Source organism: Canis lupus, chromosome 3 (genome assembly GCF_011100685.1).
Source record: "Canis lupus familiaris isolate Mischka breed German Shepherd chromosome 3, alternate assembly UU_Cfam_GSD_1.0, whole genome shotgun sequence".
Taxonomy (NCBI): domain Eukaryota; kingdom Metazoa; phylum Chordata; class Mammalia; order Carnivora; family Canidae; genus Canis; species Canis lupus.
In genome coordinates, this window is record NC_049224.1 from 14518421 (window position 1) to 14538996 (window position 20576).

Below are 20576 nucleotides of genomic sequence, written 5' to 3' on the forward strand. Positions count from 1 at the left end.
ATTTTCCCTGTTGCTTACATATTACATTGAGTGGTACATCTGTCTAAAAAGATGAACTAATTTTGATACATTAATATAAGCTAAAATCCATACTTTATTCAGACCCTCAGTTTTCACTGAAGGTCCATATTCTGTTCCAGGATCTCATCCAAGTTACCACATTTCATTTATGTTTTCATGTCTCCTAAGGCTGCTCATGGCTGTGACCATTTTTTAGACATTCCTTGTTTTTGATGACCTTGATAGTTTTGAGTCATACTGGTCAGATATTTTATAGAATATTTTATAGGATATAGAATATCCTTCCATTTAGGTTTGCCTGGTGTCTTCCTCATGGTTAGGCAGAGGTTGTGTGTTTAGGGAAGAAGACCACAGAGATAAGTGCCATTCTCACCATGGAAATATGCTATCAGCATGACTTTTCTTTTTTTTTTTTTTTTTTTTTTTCAGCATGACTTTTCTGTATTTAACTTTGATCACCTGGTTGAGGTAGTGTTTGTTAGGTTTCTCCCCATTCTCTTTTGGAAGCCACTATATGCAGCCTACATTGAAGAGCTGGAGTGTTATGCTCAAACTACTTGAGGAGCCATAAATAATTTTGAATTTTTCTGCACCATAGATTTGTCTATTCTCCCCATTTCTTTCTTTTTTAATTTTTATTTTTTTAAAGATTTTTTATTTATTTATTCAGAGAGAGAGAGAAAGAGAGATGCAGAGACACAGGCAGGGGGAGAAGAGGGAGAAGCAGGCTCCATACAGGGAGCCTGACACGGGACTCGATCCCAGGTCTCCAGGATCACACCCCAGGCTGCAGGCAGCGCTAAACCGCTGCACCCCGGGGCTGCCCTCTTTCTTTTTCTTAAATGATTTTATTTAATTATTTGAGAGAGAGCACATAGGGGGACGGGCAGAGGAGGAGGCAGAAGCAGGGACCCAATGAGCAGAGAGCTAGATGCAGGGCTTGATCTCTGGACCCTGGGATCATGACCTGAGCCAAAGGCAAAGACTGAGACACCTAAGACACCTAAGTAGCCCTTCCCATTTATTTCTTTATTCAATTATTTATTCAAATTATCAATATGGCCTCATGGATATTTATTTTACACTTGGTGTTATAATCCAGTACTGTGTTATGTATTTTGTTGCTTGAAAACTCTTCACTTCTTCTGCCAGGGTTTGCAAAGGTAGAAAATAATGAAATTGTCACAGTATTCACTGAGGCACACTTTGTGCTGGACTCCATGGCACTTCCACCTTTGTACCTTGGTTATATCTGTGGGGAATACCTTGCTATTTGCACAGTTGAGTGTGTGAGATCCTGCTTCAAGCATGCTGGTGCACCTAGAGCCATGAGATTGTTTAAAAGTAATAAAATATACATGAGTTTCATCTGCAATGTAAATGACAATGCACATTGATGTCTTTTACCTCATGTAGAGGCATTTATTGAATCAAAGCAAGTTTATAAAACTCTATTCCATAGTATCCTTAATACTGTGGTCAAAGGGTAGAAACAGCAGAAATTAGTTTTATTTTTAAGTCTTTGTATTATTACAGTAATACTATACATTTGTGGAAAATTCGAGAACTTTTGAAAAACAGGAAGATAGCAAAATTACCCTTAGTCTCATTATCCACAGGAATAACCCCTATTAACATGTCATATTTCCTTCCCGTATCTTTTTCAATGCATAGATATATTTAACCTAATTATTATCATTCTGTATGCAGGGTTTTTTTTTTTTTTGTCATACTTTCTACTGCTTTTTCCTAAGCATTTGCCCATATGATTAAAAATATTCCGTAAGAATGATTTTTAATGACTCCATGAACAGAAGAAATCAGAGTCTGAGAGCAGGCAGGAGGTTATGACAATTGGCCTGTGCAGTAGATAAGACATAGACTGGAGTAGTGGAAAAGGTGACCAAAGAAGCATTTTTAAGATGTAATTCATAGGATTTCATGGTTGTACCCTGGGAGTCTAGGACTAATAGGTGCAGGTCTTCTAGCTTAGATGGCTGGGCATTCCATAATGATGCCTCAAACCCACATCCAGAAGAAAAAGGAAAAGAAGTAGGTTGGAGGAGGAAATAGTGTCTTGATTTTTGATTGTCATGCAATACTTTGTCTTGTTTTTCCACGGTGGCATTTAAACTTCACATGCAAAACTGTTTCAGTGGTAGTCTCTGAAGGCAAAGATTGTAATTAAATATCTATTTTCTCCATAACATTAATTCTGTGCTGAGCATCCAGGAGGGGATTAAAACATAGTTAAGGAAGGAAGGAAGGGAGAGAGGGAGGGAAGGGATGGGTGAGGGAGGAAGGGAAATGCTGAATGAGGATGAGATCAACTTTGGGTGTTTGGGGAAGTGTGCAGTTGGAGATTAATTACTAAAATTTGTTAATTTCCCATTCAGAAAAACTACCACCTCCATGCTTTTCTCCCAAGAAAACCGAGTGTTGAAATAAAAAAAAGTTGAGTTTATGCTGCCTAGAGTTATTTTTTATTACTTTTTGGAAAGATTCCTATATAATCTTACTATAAGGATCCATATGCTATTCCCAGAAAATTGATACTGATAGAAATAGTACAATATTACTCTGGTTCTTTGTTTTTTTCTGGAGTTAACTTTGAGAGAAATAGTTGAGTTCTCAAAAAGAAGCCCAAATAAAAAACACCTGTAAAAACTATTAGAATTGTTCCAAAAGAAGTAGGGGTATTCTTTTAAGTCTATAAGAAGTTTTGTTCATCATAAAAGCTCTGAGGCTATGGATACCTGCAGTGCCAGTTTTATAGATATGAACACACATAGATACACTAGAAGTTTCTCCCCCGAATGTTTAGCATCAATTATAATATCTGTTACACAAGCTTCTCTGTTGGAATCTCAGAATTTCAAGTCCTTTGAAACAAAATGTTTTCCTGTGGGTATTGCTCAAGTTTTAGAAATCATAGAACTGGTCTAATTTATTAAAACATTTATTGGCAAAAGTATCATGGCAAGGAAGAAAAAAATCAATAATTTGTTTATTGTACATGATGCTTTTTTCTGACAAATCTTTTCTTCTTGGAGTTGGTTTCTATGCTGGTGACTCTGTGCTTTAATGCAGCTTGATTTTCTTTGGAGAAGGAAAAGTGTGCTTGGGAACTCCCCAGGAGACAAAAGTTCAGAAGAGTTAAAATAAAATCTACCATGCTCTCATATCTGACAAGTATTTGGGTGAAATAGTAGAAGTAGTAGTTATCCAGTAATACAGTAGCACTGAGAGCAGAAGAGTCACCTTAACAATGATGTACTTTTTTTTTTTAAAGATTTTATTTATTTATTTGAGAAAGAGAGCAAAAGAGTTCTTTGTAAGATATGTGTTACTGCCTGTTAAAGAGAAAATGAAGGTGCAGAGGGGATGAGTAACTGGGGCTCAAGTTAAATAGCTGACCTCAACACCTGCACCTCATCATCAGAGTCTGCATCTGGTTACCACAAAGGTTGGGTACAGGGTCTGATTCCAAAAAGGAGTGGGTCCATGTACATAAAGGTTAAGAAAAGAGAATTTTATTTGCTTTCCTTTGGCTTAAGTTATTTTACATACTGTATGTGTGGGTGGAAAAAGTTATCTGCTATAATGAAGTGAGGCTCCACAAAAGTCAATTTAGCAGACAAGTCAAGGGTGAGTAATCAGTGCTGTGGGAGTCCCGGAAAAGACATTCTGTGAGTACTGAATTTTGTACTTTTTCAGCAGTGGTTAAATATTGCCCTTTAGTGGGCCTGAGTATTTATAGGCCCATTTTGTTGTGTTTGGACTACTGCAAGATCAAATTCCCAGAATTCGACCCAGAGTTATAGTTCAGTCCTAAAAGCAACTTCGTAGTAAAGCTTTGATGTGACCAGGTGATGACTTTTCTGCTTGGTGTAGTATATCTTTCTGGTTAGCCCACAGCTAACTTGTTAAATAGTATAACACGCATCCTATTTTCTCTGAGACCGTTTTTTTTTTTTTTTTTTTTTTTTTTAATGCCTGGTTGTGCCTCTGGCTAATAAGAGCACCCCCTTTGACTCTCAGTTTGAATGATTAATTATATGGTCCCCTGACCATAAGACTTCTCTCCCAATTCTTGCTGCCAATATTAATAAAATCATGAAGTTTTCTTCACTTTGTACCTGCAGAGCACTGACCTTATTTGACCTGTGGGAGGAGTTCTAGCATCTCAGGGGCATCTGTATGTGGACCTCAGTGAACCCTGCGTGGAAAGAGGGAGGGAGAAGTCGAGGCACAGGGCAATTTTGCCTGCAGCCTCTGTGTGGCTCACTTTCTCCTGTAGTACTGCGCTCTGAGTGCTCATGGATTTCCCATGTTACCTGCCTGCTTTCTTGTTTCCATGCTTCTCTTGCTCATTCTTGTTGCTCCTTTCTTTTCTTGACCTATTCCGTTGTAAGAGCCAAGGACTTCCTTCACCTGTTTCAAACAAAGCCAAAGGAGGTAAGAAGGGGATCAGAGACCATAGCCCTCCAAGAGCACAGAGCCTGGAGCAGCCAGCCCTCAAGTCGCAGAGCTCCTTCAGTGCCTCAACACTAGTGACTCGCAGATATTCACTTTTCTGCCCACCCATTGTCATACTTGACTGTGCTTAGTTGGTCTGTTTCTACATCCTGCTACACGGTGGCATCCTGCTTTCTACTTCTGCTTAGTTATAGCATGGGTTTCTTGGTTTGGGGTTATACATGGGCCTTCATGGCCTCTCCAGTCTCTATCATGACCCTTTGGCATTAGCAGCCACTTGTAATTTTTTTCTTCTCTTTGAACTTAATACAAACAACCTTTGCCCAATAACACGTTTTTTAATAACAACCTATCACTAACTAGTCTGGCATTGTCTGCCCTTAGTTCAGATAGCCAGCTGCAGGTCTAATCAGTTAGGAACAAGGGAAGGAGTAGGGAAGTTAAGTTCACATCAAGCATAAGCTATTCTTTCAGGGCAGGCTGTGGATGAGTCACTCGCTATGACTGACATACCTAGTGGAGCATGCCCATTGGCTACCATGGATTTTCCCCATTCTGTGTGGTTTCAGTTTCTAAAGTTATTTAGTCAGTTGACTTCCAACTAATCATAATGTTGCCATGGTAAGTGAATCATGGAGTGTCATTGAACTTAGGATGCCTCAGCGGCTTTTGAGTTCTGGTTTTGAGACTTCAGTTTTAAAGATCTTTGATTTCCATATGACGGAGATTTGCACCATGCAGATATTTTCAGTGTCATAAGAACTAGGAGAGATGACTAAGTAGAAATTGGTAATGACTAAGTAGAAATCCTCAACGATGCCTCTTGATTTCCTTGACAAGCTTATTAAATTTGAAAAGTTGAAAATGTAAGAGTTTTCATGAGTTTTCAACTTTAAGTGGATTTTGTTGATAGCTGCACTGAGCATGGCCTAAGTGTATGAAACATGTATGGAATGAGCCAATCTACAATCCACTGCCCATGGCAGTACTAGGAGCATTCAAGAAAATCTCCTACAATATAGACACTCTTTTCCCTCCCTGTACACTGCAACAGTACCTCCATTTCCTATTGATGATAATGATCAACCACCCCAGCTAATAGAATAACCCTATTTTTGCCTATAATGAGAATCTCAAAAAGGCAATGTGTCACTCTCAACATTTAATCCATCTCAGCACCATTATATCTCCTGGTGGAAGCTTTCTTCCTGAGTAAAAAGGTCTCCTAAGCAGCAGAACTAAAAGTAACAGGGACTCTCAGATTGATTCCTCCACATATTTTGCAGACAGATGTTTCATGATATACATTTTAAAAGTCTGGAAATTCTTAGTATGTGAGCCTTCTCAAAGATGTGTTTTTATAATTAGCACAATGGGCCCGGCTAGGCTGCATACTGAAATCATCTGAGGACCTGTAAGAGGAAATACTGCTGCCTGGATTCCACCCCCAGAGCTCCTACGTGCCTAGTCAAAGCTCTCAAGGTTGAGAACCACTGATCTGTTTAAATGAGGGAAAGAAGGGTTGGCTATGAGGAAATTTGACGACATCATTGATGGTAACGGCCCTGCTTCAAGCCAGCCAGGAATGTGGAGGAAAAGATTTCTGAAAAGTAGTAGGCAGATAGAGTAGATGTAGGTGCTCTGGACATAATCCTTATAAATGCTTCCTTTCAAATTCTCAGAGTCCCTTTCTTCCACATTCTTTTTCTGACTTTCTCAGAAGTGACCTGATAAAGTTCTGACTTTTAATCAAAATATACAACTTCAAACATTGCATCAGCCTTTCGACTTCAGTCCCAAAACTTTGAGTGTTGTCACAGAAACCTCCTTCATCCTCTGTGTCTAGAACTCTGAATTTCAGACTTTGAGTGAGGCATTTATTTTACATTCCCACCTGAGGATTCCCACTTCATATTCTCACCAGCATTTGTTATCTTTTATTTTTTTTAAGAGTAGCCATCCTAAAAGCTATGATATGATATCTCATTGTGGTTTTAGTTAGCTTTTCCCTGATAGGGATGTTGAGCACTTTTTCATTTATTTGTTGGCCATTTGTATGTCTTCTTTGGAGGAATGTCTATTCAGGACTTTTCCCAATTTTTAATCAGTTTGTGTGTCTTTTGCCATTGAGACATATGAGTTCCTCATAAAATCTGGATAATAACCCCTTATTGGGTATATGGTTTATAAATTTTTTCCCCAATCTGTAGATTATCTTCATTTTGTTGATTGCTTCTTTTGCTTCACATAAGCTTTTTAATTTGATGTCCTTCCACTGGTCAATTTCTGCTTTTATTACCTGTGCTTTTAGTGTAATACCCAAAAATTCATTGCCAAGATCCATATTGAAGAGTATTTTTTTTTCTGGGAATTTTACGACTTCTGGTCTTATAATTAAGTCTTTATTAATCCATTTTGAGTTGATTTTCACATATGTTATAAGATAAAGGTCTAATTCCATTCTTCTGCATGTGGATATCCAGTTTTAACAACACCATATACTACAGAGGCCATCCTTTCCTCACTTTGTGTTCTTGGTGCCTTTACAGAAGGTTAGTTGACTGTGTATTTCTTCTCTGATGTATGGGTTTCCTTCTGAGACTTTTATTTTGTTCTGTTGGTTTACGTGTCTTCTTTTTATGCCAGTACTATACTCTTTGGATCATTGTAGCTTTGTAGTATAGTTTGAAATCAGAAAGTGTGATACCTCCAGATTTGTTCTTTATCAAGATTGTGTTGGTTATTTGAGGGTTTTGTGGTTCCATATGACCCAGAAATCCCACTTCTGAAATTTATGCAAAGGAATATAAGCCAAGATCTCAAAGAGATAGATTGTGTTCCCATGCTTATTGTCATATTCATAATAGTCAATATTTAGAAACAAGCTAAATGCCTATTGATGGATGAATAGAGGAAATTTATTTTTTTTGCATACCAATAGAATAACATTCTACCTCAAATAAAAAAGAAGGAAAACTTTCCATTTGCAAAAATATGAATAGACTTGGAGAACATTATGCTATGTGAAATAAGCCAAACATAGACAAATACTGTGTGATCTCATTTACACGTAGAATCTAAAATAGTCAAACTTAATAGAAGCAGAGAATGGTGATTGCCCAGGGCAAGGGATAAGGGAAAAGGGGAGGTAACGGTCAAAGAGTACAAAGTTTCAGTTATGCAGGTTGAATAAATTCTGGAGATCTGCTATGTAGCATAATGCCTTTGGCTAACAGTACTGTAATGTATACTTAAAATTCTCTAAGAGGGTAGATGTCTCATTAACTATTCTTACCACAAATGAAAAAATGATAATAATAAAAGAGATGGGAGGGAGATTTGGGAGATGCTGGATATGTTGGTGGTCTTGATGGTGGTGGTGGCTTCACAGATGTATGTTTATCCTCAAACTCATCAAATTGTATAGTAAGTATGTATAGCTTTTTACACATCAATCATACCTCAATAAAGTAGTTTAAACATAGCAACTAAGTGTGTGGAACATGACAGTTTAGGAAGGGTAAAGATATATTTGAAGTTTCCATAATGGTCACTAAATAAATGTTAAGTTTGAAAAAAAAAGTTTAAAATGACAAAGTTTGTTTTAGAGCTGTATATATACCTAGCACTTCAAATATATCTTTCCTAACACATCTTAACATTTGGGGACTTACTAAACATTCTTAGAAAGATACTTTACAGTAAAAAATTATATTTCTAGTATCTCTGTAATCAGCCTACCGATTTTCTTCTTGGAACCACTTCAGTGAGCCTGAGAAGAGAAAACTCTTGAGATCTTCTTAACTTTTTGACATACTTCTTTTAGAGATTTGGAGGTATCCTTGGAAGTTTCCACTGTGATGGCTTGGAGCTTACTTCTCTCACACTGCTGGCACCACCATTCTCTCAGGGGCTCAGCTCAGACTTCCGTGTGACTCATCCATCCATTTCCCTCATCTCTCACATCTTGTCAGTTGATAAGTTTAGTTGATTGAATCTTCTCAATATCTCTAAATTCACTTTTTATTTCCATTACCACTAATCAGATCAGACCCTTGTGACTTAAACTCGAGCATTATAAAACCTTTTAAATAACTTCTATATCCACAGGATTTCTTTTCTCTTTTCTATCCGATGGAGAGAAAAGGCCTGGTTTTGATTATTTTTGAAATCTAAGCACTTAGCCCAAAGCAGATAGACACTAAATGTTTGTTGAAAGAGGCCTGGTTATATTGCTTCTCTCTTCAAAAGCTGGAATGATTTCGTGTTGCCCATAGGTTGAAACTCTCCTCAGCCTGGTGTTACTGCATATGAGTCTTCCTTTCCACCTCATTTCTCACACTATCCAGTGAAGGACCACTTATACTCATCATTGGGCTCTCATTGATTTTCCCATCCTCCGTTTTCCGAACCTTCACTTATCACAGTCCTATCAATATTTTCACACGCTATTCCATTGACATCTCTCTGAGGCCACCCCAGATTCTTCTCACATAATTGGTCTTTCTTTCCTGCTCTCCCAATGACTTAATAACTCTATTGTGGCACAGTCTGTCTTTAATTACAGCTCTTGAGTGGACAGGGTTTCATTATAAGTGCCAATTTTGATTAATTGGTAATGGCAGTCTACAGCACTGTATATTAGAAAAGATTATAAGGGTATACTTAGATTCCTCATGACAGAAGATGCCAAAACAGATCAGATGCCATCCATGGGCAGAGAAAAAGAGGGAAAAAACCACCTATGAATAACCAACTTTGTTATTTACCCCCATGTTTGTGTCTACTCAGCTAGATCATGTGTCCTTAAAGACATCTTCCTCTTTTCATTGCCTCTGTCACAATTTGTGTTCAATTGATTCTTTAACACTCTATTCCCTGATTTTAAAAGTTTACCATCTAAAATGTCAAATATGACATTTGAGATAGAATGTGATAATGGACAAGAAAGATATAAGTGCTAATGAAATGACCCTTGAAGACTGGGTAGGAAGACATTAGAGAACAAGGGGGAGAGGGCAAGTATTTATTCAAAGGAAATGAAACCAGTATCTTGGAGAGAGATCTACATTCTCAAGTTCATTACAGCATTATTCACAACAGCCAAAATATAGAAACAACCTAAATGTTTGTCATTGGATGAATGGATAAAGAAAATATGATACATACACACAGAGGAATATTATTCAGGCTTTTAAAAGACAGTAAATATAAGTCCAGCGAAGTTATCTCTTAACTGAGTGTTAAATTCTAAAACAGCAAAAGTTTAAAACCTAATATAGTTAAAATTACCTATGAAAATACCTCAACTCGACCATATAGTATAATACATCTTAAAATATACCAGGTGCCTTATAAATTATTAACTTTAAACTTCAAGAGGTACTGTGTAGAACAATGAAAACTACCAAATATGCAGCCATCTGAACTTTCAAAATTTCTTTAAAATTCCTATCAAAGTACTAGAGGAGAATGCGGGGGGAAGGGGGTAGGAAATGTCTCCTTTCCTATAGATTTTATTCCATTTTTAGAAAGTGGTAAATTTATCTACAGTTAGGGTTTATGACTTGGGCTTATTTTGAAATAAGGTATATTCAAGAACATAATGGAAGGCTTGGAACATACTTGGTGCTTCACAGATGCTTGCTAGATTTGAATTTAAATTTTACTTATTAACTAGACCCACATACAAACTGTTTTTTGAAAAGTTGTTTAGAAGACCACTATTGGCTTCCTGTCTTTCCTAGTTGGCATCTTCTGTGTGGTGCAGTGAACAACTGTCATTCTTGCCATTTACACTAGTTACAAGACACCCTACCATAGTTCCAGAAATGTATATTAGAGGGAGAGAACATTTTTTGCCCTCCAGATTTGAAGACTGGTAACATCCTATCCTAACTAGTGAAATATGTGAAATACATTAATATGGGAAATACTTCCAAAAGTAGTGTGAACTATTTAAGCTTTTTTGGAAAAATTCATCTTATATGTGAAATAAAATCCCAAGTCCTTGTAATGGCAAGTACCAAAACCAGCTCATATGTTCATCAATAGATAAATAATTGAAGAAATTATAGTACTCCTACACTGTGGAAAATGATGTACCTTGAAAAAAAATAACTGGATAGATCTGTATGTATTAATTAGCAAAGTGCCCATGACACTTTTAAATTAAAGAAATTGTGAAACAATAGGCAACATATAATACTTTAAAAAAAAAAAACAACAACTGAAAACTCAACCAAAGAAAAATAAGCCTATATGTATATATTTATATAAGGTCTTCAAACATGTGGAAGGATATATGCTAAGTTGTTATAATTGGTAACCCCAAGGAAGTGGGGCAATCTGATATTTGAGGGAAGAGCAAGACAATCGTTTCACCTTTGTTTCTCTATTGTTTGAAAGCCTGATCCAAATTAGTGGTAATAGGAATTAAAAGAGAAAGACCATCAGGAGTTGGGATGGCAGTGGAAATGGAGTGGATGGGATTTGGCAACTTTTTGAATGTGGTGGAGAGGGAAGCGAAGAGGTCATTGATTTTAGCCTGAGCCACTGGGGGAACAGTGCTGTCATGTGGGAACAGGGGTTCCAGGAAAGGAATTGGAGTTTTTTTTATTGTTACCAGAGGAGAGATGAGGAGTGTGGGTTATCTGTCAAAGTTGTGCTGCTTCTTATTTTAAATGATAATTGCTCCTATAGGAAAGCTTCTTTCTTGGTCTTGAAACATGGAAAAATAACTGCTTTATAATTGTATTTCATATGAACTGTAGAACTAGAAGAGTCAGACCAGCATCTAAATTTTTACCTTATCCATGCTTATTATTCCAAAACAAAAGAATATTTCTTTTTGAATTGGAAGAGAAATTATAGGTATTTAAAATCATTTCAAATATGCAAAGAAAGGTAAGTTTTCCTGTTGTATTCAACGTGGCATAAAGTATAAAATATCACCTATACAATTTTTACTCTGTTTCTTTGGTTTTAATTATAGCTATTCCTCTTGCAAGTGTTTATTTAACTTAATGCCTATAAATTAATAGTGTATTATTACAAAGGATATTCTACAGGGGTAGCTTTAGTTCTAGAAATAGCTTGTGCACTTTTATTCTACAGAAAGCAGCATTAGAAATTTAGCCCCACTGAGTATTTATTTCTTGCAAATACTGTCAAAATGCTGGGTAAATTTATTTCTATATAATTACATCATATTTTATGTTGGGATTGAAATAGAAGAGTATAATCCATCAGTATGACCCTTTTGTACAGATAAATGAGCCAACACAGTTACCTGAATAAATCACTTTAATTTTCAGCTCGGTTCTATGGAAATCAACTGTTCTTGCATACCTTTATTCTCCATTCATCACTGATTTTGTTTTTACGTGAGACACTATTCTTATGTTAGTCTTCCTTAGTTGAGTTATGTGGGGCTCTCCATGGGGAATGTTTTTCATATTATATTTGTTATCTCGAATCTGAGTAAAAATAAGGATTCCCATAAATACCATGTTTTTATTTTGAGTCTAAAGAATTTCATGAATTTAAAAACCTTCAGAGAACTGGGTGGTTATGGCATGTGAATGTACAGGATGATTCACTTTATTGACTAATTCTTCCAGTTTGAATGAAGCTATATATGGTCCCCCACTGGAAGAAATAGGAAAGAAACAATAAATTTAATATTTTGTATATATCTTATTTTTCAGAAAATAAATACTGCTGGAACCAGTAATGCAGATGTCCCCTTGGCTGATCCCGGAATGTACCAATTGGACATCACATTAAGAAGGGGTCAAAGTTTAGCTGCCCGAGATCGAGGAGGTAAGAACATAAGAGCAACATCACCTGAAACTCATTCTCTGTTTTTTTAAAAGATTTTATTCATTCATTCATTCGAAACAGAGAGAGAGAGAGAGAGAGAGGCAGAGACAGAGGCAAAGGGAGAAGCAGGTTTCCTGCAAGGAGCCCGATGAGGGACTCGATTCAGGATCCAGGCCCTAGCTGAAGGCAGACACTCAACGGCTGAGCCACTCAGGCATCCCAATTCTATGTGTTTTTGACAAATTTTGTTTTCCTTATAGTTGCTTAAGTAAATTAAAAAAAAAGACTTAATATTATAATTTTCAACATATGATTTGAAGCTTTATTTGACTCCTGTGACCATGGAGGAAGAGGTTATGATGCAAATTCAAAAAACTCTGAGCTGGTCCTGACCCAAACAGTATAGTTCCTACCAAATTGCTGACAAATTAGACTCTGCCATATATATTATTAGAGACATAATTGGCTAGTAGGTGAGGCACATATTTGCAGCCATATCAGAATACCATTTGGCAGACCTGAAGTTCTTGTTGCTGCATAGATTTGCAAAGTTGAATCTGCAAAAATTGCAGAATCCAGGACAAACATTTCACCAAAACTTTGGAGATTCCCACCAGTGATTTTCTGAGGCTTGGTTGGACCTGGCAGTAGTCTCATGGTAGGTAGGCCATGATGAAACAACAGACAAGGCAAATACTCTCTGGTTTCTGGATTCCAAATATCAAGGCAGTCTCCTGGTGAATTAGCCTGGGCAGCGTTAGGGATTCCTTGAACCCATATTCGAGGTAGCACTGGGGGTGGACCCTATGTAGACTATCCTTTTCACAGTTCAAAATTTCAGCTATTTAGGATATGGAGACCTGAGGGCACTGAGGACCCACAGTTCCAAAGGAAGCTAACCTTGAGCGTAACTGCTCCAACAAGGAAGGAGGGGAGTCCCTAAGCCTCTAATAGGTGTCAGGTAACCTGATGGGTGCTCCTGACATCATGTAGTCTTGTTTTTCTCCTCCCACCTTTTTTGATATCCACACTTAGGGTGTGGAAGGAACCAAATTAGGACTACAGTTTATAATTCTATCTCCTGTCTCTACAAGAATAAAATAGAGAAAATATTAGTATAATAGTGGGTTTTTAAAGACTAAAACTATAAAACTAATAGATTTAATTTTTGATTAAAAATCATTAAATATCAGAACATTCTTAATGAATGAAGGTGTGATTGGGAATGTAGAATTTTAACACATTTAGTTTTCAGAATTAACCATCTGGTTAAGTAGCTGAGGACAACTTTTTATTGAATTGAACTGCTTGTCTGAAAAGCAGTTACAATGAGATTGGAGAAAGAAAATAACCCTATTAACACAGTATTATTTTGTTGGATATATTTATATGACTTTTTTCAGTTTTCAGAGTACTCTTAATTATATTCTGTTGCATCATTTGATTTAATTTTTTTTTAATTTTTTTTTAAATTTATTTTTCATGATAGTCACAGAGAGAGAGAGAGAGAGAGGCAGAGACACAGGCAGAGGGAGAAGCAGGCTCCATGCACCAGGAGCCCAACGTGGGATTCGATCCCGGGTCTCCAGGATCGCGCCCTGGGCCAAAGGCAGGCGCCAAACCGCTGCGCCACCCAGGGATCCCGCATCATTTGATTTAAAACAGATTTGAATCAGCCATTAGAAGATCAAAATTTTAGTCCTAGATATGCTTTTGCAACAATATTAAATCATATGTATGTAATTATCTAATACAAATTGTTTGTAATGATGAAATGCCCATAAATAGGAGAGGTGGTTAAGTAAAGTGTGGTATATCTACATGATGAAATATTATGCAGCTATAAAATAAAGAATAAAGAAAATCTTTAGGAATTGATATGAAAAGAGTTACAGAGGGATGCCTGAATGGCTCAGTTGGTTAAGCATCTGCCTCTTGATATCAGCTCAGGTCCTGATCTCAGGGTCGTGGGATCCAGCCCCGTGTCAAGATCTTGCTCGGCAGAGAGTCTGCTTGAGACTCTCTCTCTCCCTCTCCCTCTGCCCCCTTACCCCTGCATGCAGTCTCTCTCAAGTAAATAAATAAATCTTTAAAAAAAATAAAAGAGTTACAGAATATATTATTAAGTGACAGGCAAAGTACAAAAGATTATTGACCATATAGAATGTAAGAAAGAAGGGAGTATAAGAAATTACACATTTTCTATTCATTTATTCAAAAACTATATCAGAAGTAAAATCCAGAAACTAATGAGATTGGTAACATACATAATATAGGTAAGAACAGGTGTCAAGAATGAGTAATGGGAAAGGGTAAAAAGAGTGGAAGAATTGATTTTTCTGACTAAAACTCGTATAGTTCTAACCCTTAATTATGGCAATATATCAGAACCAACTAAGTAAACAAGTAAATATCAATCAGGATGTGGGAGGAACCCAAAATTAATTGTAACTATAACCATACCTTAGGGGGACGAGGGCTAAAACAACTACTCTAAAGTGTTCATGTAAAACAGTATTTGGATTATACACCATAAAACCCAAGACAGGGATCCCTGGGTGGCGCAGCAGTTTAGCGCCTGCCTTTGGCCCAGGGCGCGATCCTGGAGACCCAGGGATCAAATCCCACATCGGGCTCCCGGTGCATGGAGCCTGCTTCTCCCTCTGCCTTTGTCTCTGGCGCTCTCTCTCTGTCTCTCAGTCCTTCATGAATAAATAAATAAATAAAATCTTAAAAAAAAAAAAAATAATAAAACCCAAGACAAAAAAAAAAAACAAAACATTGTACAGGTTCTACTCTAGAGCACAACTATCAATTCTGGAACTCTGTAATGTGTATACTGGGACCAAACAAATAAGTAAATATATTGTAGATAGATAATGAGAGCCAGTTTTTCCACTGTTGGAGAAAGAAGTTACAAAAATAGAACAAGGGAGAGATGCAATGAACCTTCTGGCTTTAGAGAGACAACAGTACGAACTCATGGTTATTAATATAGATACAGATAGATATTAAAATGGATAGAGATGTGTGTGTGTGTGTGTATGTTTCTTTCATCTCTCCACTGACAAGGCCTAGAAACAGTTGTAACTGTGTAATGACAGAGTAGCAATCCACACCTCTTGGGCCCAGATTTTGGTTTCTAAGTACAATTTTCCCACGAAAAGTAAGCAGTGCTCCTGGAGAAATGGTTGATTGCAGATCTGGGGCAGGGAAAGTACAAGATGAACCTGGAGTATTTTATAGTCCCAGACAGCAAGGAAGTAATAAAAAGTTGATGGCAGTATGTCAAAACAACATAGAAGCCAACTTACAAGAACTCCTAATAATCAAAACTTGGACAATTTTAGCAACAAAATAAATGATGGCAATAATGAATTATAACCCATAGAATAATATAAATATGAATTCATGATGGTAAGTAAATAATTGAATAAATAACAAATGGGAGAGAAGGTACAGCTTTCCTTCTGGTAGAATTCCAATAAACTAATGTGGAAGAGAAAATAAAAATAGAAAACCACATTTGAACAAACAATATAGTAACATGTTGCAGGCAAAAATCATCAATAGATGCTAAAATTATATGTGCAAAATTATGATGAGAAATAAAATATTTCAAAAGTGTTTCCTAACAATATACATATGAATTATAAAGGAGGAAATAATAACTTTCCAGTGGAGAAAGTTGGAAGATATCACTTTAACCAAGTAATGACCCAGGGGAATTTTATCAAACGTTTAAAGAAGAAATCATACCTATTCTCCTAAAGCTGTTTGGAAAGATAGAAAGAGATGGAGTACTTCCAAATTCGTTCTATGAAGCCAGCATCACCTTAATTCCAAAGCCAGACAAAGACCCCACCAAAAAGGAGAATTACAGACCAATATCCCTGATGAACATGGATGCAAAAATTCTCAACAAGATACTGGCCAATAGGATCCAACAGTACATTAAGAAAATTATTCACCATGACCAAGTAGGATTTATCCCTGGGACACAAGGCTGGTTCAACACCCGTAAAACAATCAATGTGATTCATCATATCAGAAAGAGAAAAACCAAGAACCATATGATCCTCTCATTGGATGCAGAGAAAGCATTTGACAAAATACAGCATCCATTCCTGATCAAAACTCTTCAGAGTGTAGGGATAGAGGGAACATTCCTCGACATCTTAAAAGCCATCTATGAAAAGCCCACAGCAAATATCATTCTCAATGGGGAAGCACTAGGAGCCTTTCCCCTAAGATCAGGAACAAGACAGGGATGTCCACTCTCACCACTGCTGTTCAACATAGTACTGGAAGTCCTAGCCTCAGCAATCAGACAACAAAAAGACATTAAAGGCATTCAAATTGGCAAAGAAGAAGTCAAACTCTCCCTCTTCGCCGATGACATGATACTCTACATAGAAAACCCAAAAGTCTCCACCCCAAGATTGCTAGAACTCATACAGCAATTCGGTAGCGTGGCAGGATACAAAATCAATGCCCAGAAATCAGTGGCATTTCTATACACTAACAATGAGACTGAAGAAAGAGAAATTAAGGAGTCAATCCCATTTACAATTGCACCCAAAAGCATAAGATACCTAGGAATAAACCTCACCAAAGATGTAAAGGATCTATACCCTCAAAACTATAGAACACTTCTGAAAGAAATTGAGGAAGACACAAAGAGATGGAAAAATATTCCATGCTCATGGATTGGCAGAATTAATATTGTGAAAATGTCAATGTTACCCAGGGCAATATACACGTTTAATGCAATCCCTATCAAAATACCATGGACTTTCTTCAGAGAGTTAGAACAAATTATTTTAAGATTTGTGTGGAATCAGAAAAGACCCCGAATAGCCAGGGGAATTTTAAAAAAGAAAACCATATCTGGGGGCATCACAATGCCAGATTTCAGGTTGTACTACAAAGCTGTGGTCATCAAGACAGTGTGGTACTGGCACAAAAACAGACACATAGATCAGTGGAACAGAATAGAGAATCCAGAAGTGGACCCTGAACTTTATGGGCAACTAATATTCGATAAAGGAGGAAAGACTATCCATTGGAAGAAAGACAGTCTCTTCAATAAATGGTGCTGGGAAAATTGGACATCCACATGCAGAAGAATGAAACTAGACCACTCTCTTTCACCATACACAAAGATAAACTCAAAATGGATGAAAGATCTAAATGTGAGACAAGATTCCATCAAAATCCTAGAGAAGAACACAGGCAACACCCTTTTTGAACTCGGCCATAGTAACTTCTTGCAAGATACATCCACGAAGGCAAAAGAAACAAAAGCAAAAATGAACTATTGGGACTTCATCAAGATAAGAAGCTTTTGCACAGCAAAGGATACAGTCAACAAAACTCAAAGACAACCTACAGAATGGGAGAAGATATTTGCAAATGACATATCAGATAAAGGGCTAGTTTCCAAGATCTATAAAGAACTTCTTAAACTCAACACCAAAGAAACAAACAATCCAATCATGAAATGGGCAAAAGACATGAACAGAAATCTCACAGAGGAAGACATAGACATGGCCAACATGCATATGAGAAAATGTTCTGCATCACTTGCCATCAGGGAAATACAAATCAAAACCACAATGAGATACCACCTCACACCAGTGAGAATGGGGCAAATTAACAAGGCAGGAAACCACAAATGTTGGAGAGGATGCGGAGAAAAGGGAACCCTCTTACACTGTTGGTGGGAATGTGAACTGGTGCAGCCACTCTGGAAAACTGGGTGGAGGTTCCTCAAAGAGTTAAAAATATACCTGCCCTACGACCCAGCAATTGCACTGTTGGGGATTTACCCCAAAGATACAAATGCAATGAAACGCCGGGACACCTGCACCCCGATGTTTATAGCAGCAATGGCCACGATAGCCAAACTGTGGAAGGAGCCTCGGTGTCCAACGAAAGATGAATGGATAAAGAAGATGTGGTTTATGTATACAATGGAATATTACTCAGCTATTAGAAATGACAAATACCCACCATTTGCTTCAACGTGGATGGAACTGGAGGGTATTATGCTGAGTGAAGTAAGTCAGTCGGAGAAGGACAAACATTATATGTTCTCATTCATTTGGGGAATATAAATAATAGTGAAAGGGAATATAAGGGAAGGGAGAAGAAATGTGTGGGAAATATCAGAAAGAGAGACAGAACGTAAAGACTGCTAACTCTGGGAAACGAACTAGGGGTGGTAGAAGGGGAGGAGGGCGGGGGGTGCGAGTGAATGGGTGACGGGCACTGGGTGTTATTCTGTATGTTAGTAAATTGAACACCAATAAAAAATAAATTAAAAAAAAAATAACCAAGTAATGAGAGAGACAGATATCACGGATCTCCTGATATGAGGCACATCATTTCTCTGACAGTCTTGCCTAAAAACGTGTAAAGTCAATGGGATCATGAGAAAACATCAGACATACTCTTCCAATAGAGGATACTAGTTACCTGAACTGAGTAGCAGCTGCCCTGGGGGCGGGGTGCAGGTGAGGGGAGCACACAGTCTCGTCCCACCATTCCATATCTCCACAGTTGTCCTTTTGGATGGCTCTGGACACACACACCATCTTTCCTACGGTTGCAAATTACTCTCTGTGGCTGTCTCTACCAAAAACAGGAATTTCTTGAAGGTAGAACAAGAGGGCCATATTCTTAAAAAAAATAGGAAAAAAATACTTTGTGGAATTGAAGAATATCCTGGTGTGTTTAAAATACAAACTCCAATCCATCTTTACTATTTTACTTATTACTTAGCCTGGCATTTAGGAGGTTTTTATTGAGTAGATCTGAGAAGAGATATTTCAACAAAGGTAATAACCTGAGTTAAACATCAGATTGATGAAAATTTATCTTAGACCCACCTGTGAATGACAGGTGTGTTAAGCATGTAACTGGATAGGTTGTCTTGGCTGACTTTACACTTGTAAATTTATATACATACAGGACAGTTAAATGGAGATGGATAGTTCAAAGTGAGAAAACAAGCGAGGAAACACTGCAGGCATGTGGGAGTATAGTTCTGAGGGCCTGAACTGAGATTGTGGATGGGGAAATGGAGAGGGAAAAGCACTTCAGGGGAACATATGGTACCATGGTGGTGAGGGAGCTCAAAAGAACTATTGAGATTGAAGGGTCATGGTACCTGGCGGCCATGTGGAGTTTGGAAAAAGGTAAGTGTCATCAAAAATATTTTTATAATGACTAGAACTAGCAGAAAATGTACTTTTATCACTTATTACATTGATGCCCTCACCTATTGCCCAGCAAACCCAAAATTTCTATGCCCCCTCTGTCCCATATCACCCTTGCCCGAAATAGGGGAATGGGAAAACACTTGCCCATCACCACCATCATTAGAATGTTATTTGAACTTTTCATCTCCGGAATCTTCCTTCATACATAGTTGGCATGGAGTTGGGCTCGGCAGGCAAAACTCACAGTCATCCTTCCATTTTTTTTAATCCTTTTTTACAGAACAGCAAGCAGATAACTTCTTGCAATACCTCTTGCTAAGTTTCATTGTGTCTGCTTTTAGTAGCCTGATAAACTAGATAACACATGATCTTGAAGAGTCCAACACACATAATTTAAAAGCCAAGCTCAACATTTTATTAGCTATGTGATTTGGAGTGGTATGTACAGTCTCTCTGCTGCAATTGTAGGGTTCCAGAGTTAGCAAATAAAAATATAGGATGCCTCATTAAATTTGAATTTCAAATAAACAACACATTATTTTTTAGTATTAATACAACTCATCTAATCCACAGTATAATGAATACAGATAATAATATTATATCTATATAATGTGGTAAGTATTGCTACTATGGCAACATATGACAATTTATAAATTTGTCAGAGTAACGTGCTGAACTCCTCAAACTTACACAATATTACATGTCAATTATTTAATAAAAAATAATAGAAATTTGTCAAATAAATATATTTCATATAATACTTAAGACCTATTTTACTAAAATATTATGTATTATTTATTGGAAATTTCAATTTAACTGAGTTCCTTATTTTTATCTGGAAGCCCTGTGAAAATCATGTCTAGTTATTATTAGAAAAACACCATTTATATCTTAATTGGATTGGGTTTTTCGGGACCATATTATAATCTATCACATTTGAATGTAGTGTCTTGACATGATTATTTACATAGTTAGAAAAGTAAAAGCAATCTGTAAACTTCTGTCTAGTGATAGCAATTACCTACA

The 20576-nt window shown here is 37.1% G+C and overlaps 1 protein-coding gene across 1 annotated transcript in view; it reads left to right on the forward strand.

Annotated features, from left to right (window-relative positions):
* Positions 1 to 20576, forward strand: part of MCTP1 (multiple C2 and transmembrane domain containing 1) — a 532324-nt gene that overhangs the window by 223257 nt on the left and 288491 nt on the right. Inside the window, 1 exon segment of the mRNA XM_038532320.1 lies at positions 12210 to 12324. Within this exon segment, the coding sequence (XP_038388248.1) occupies positions 12210 to 12324 (115 nt within the window).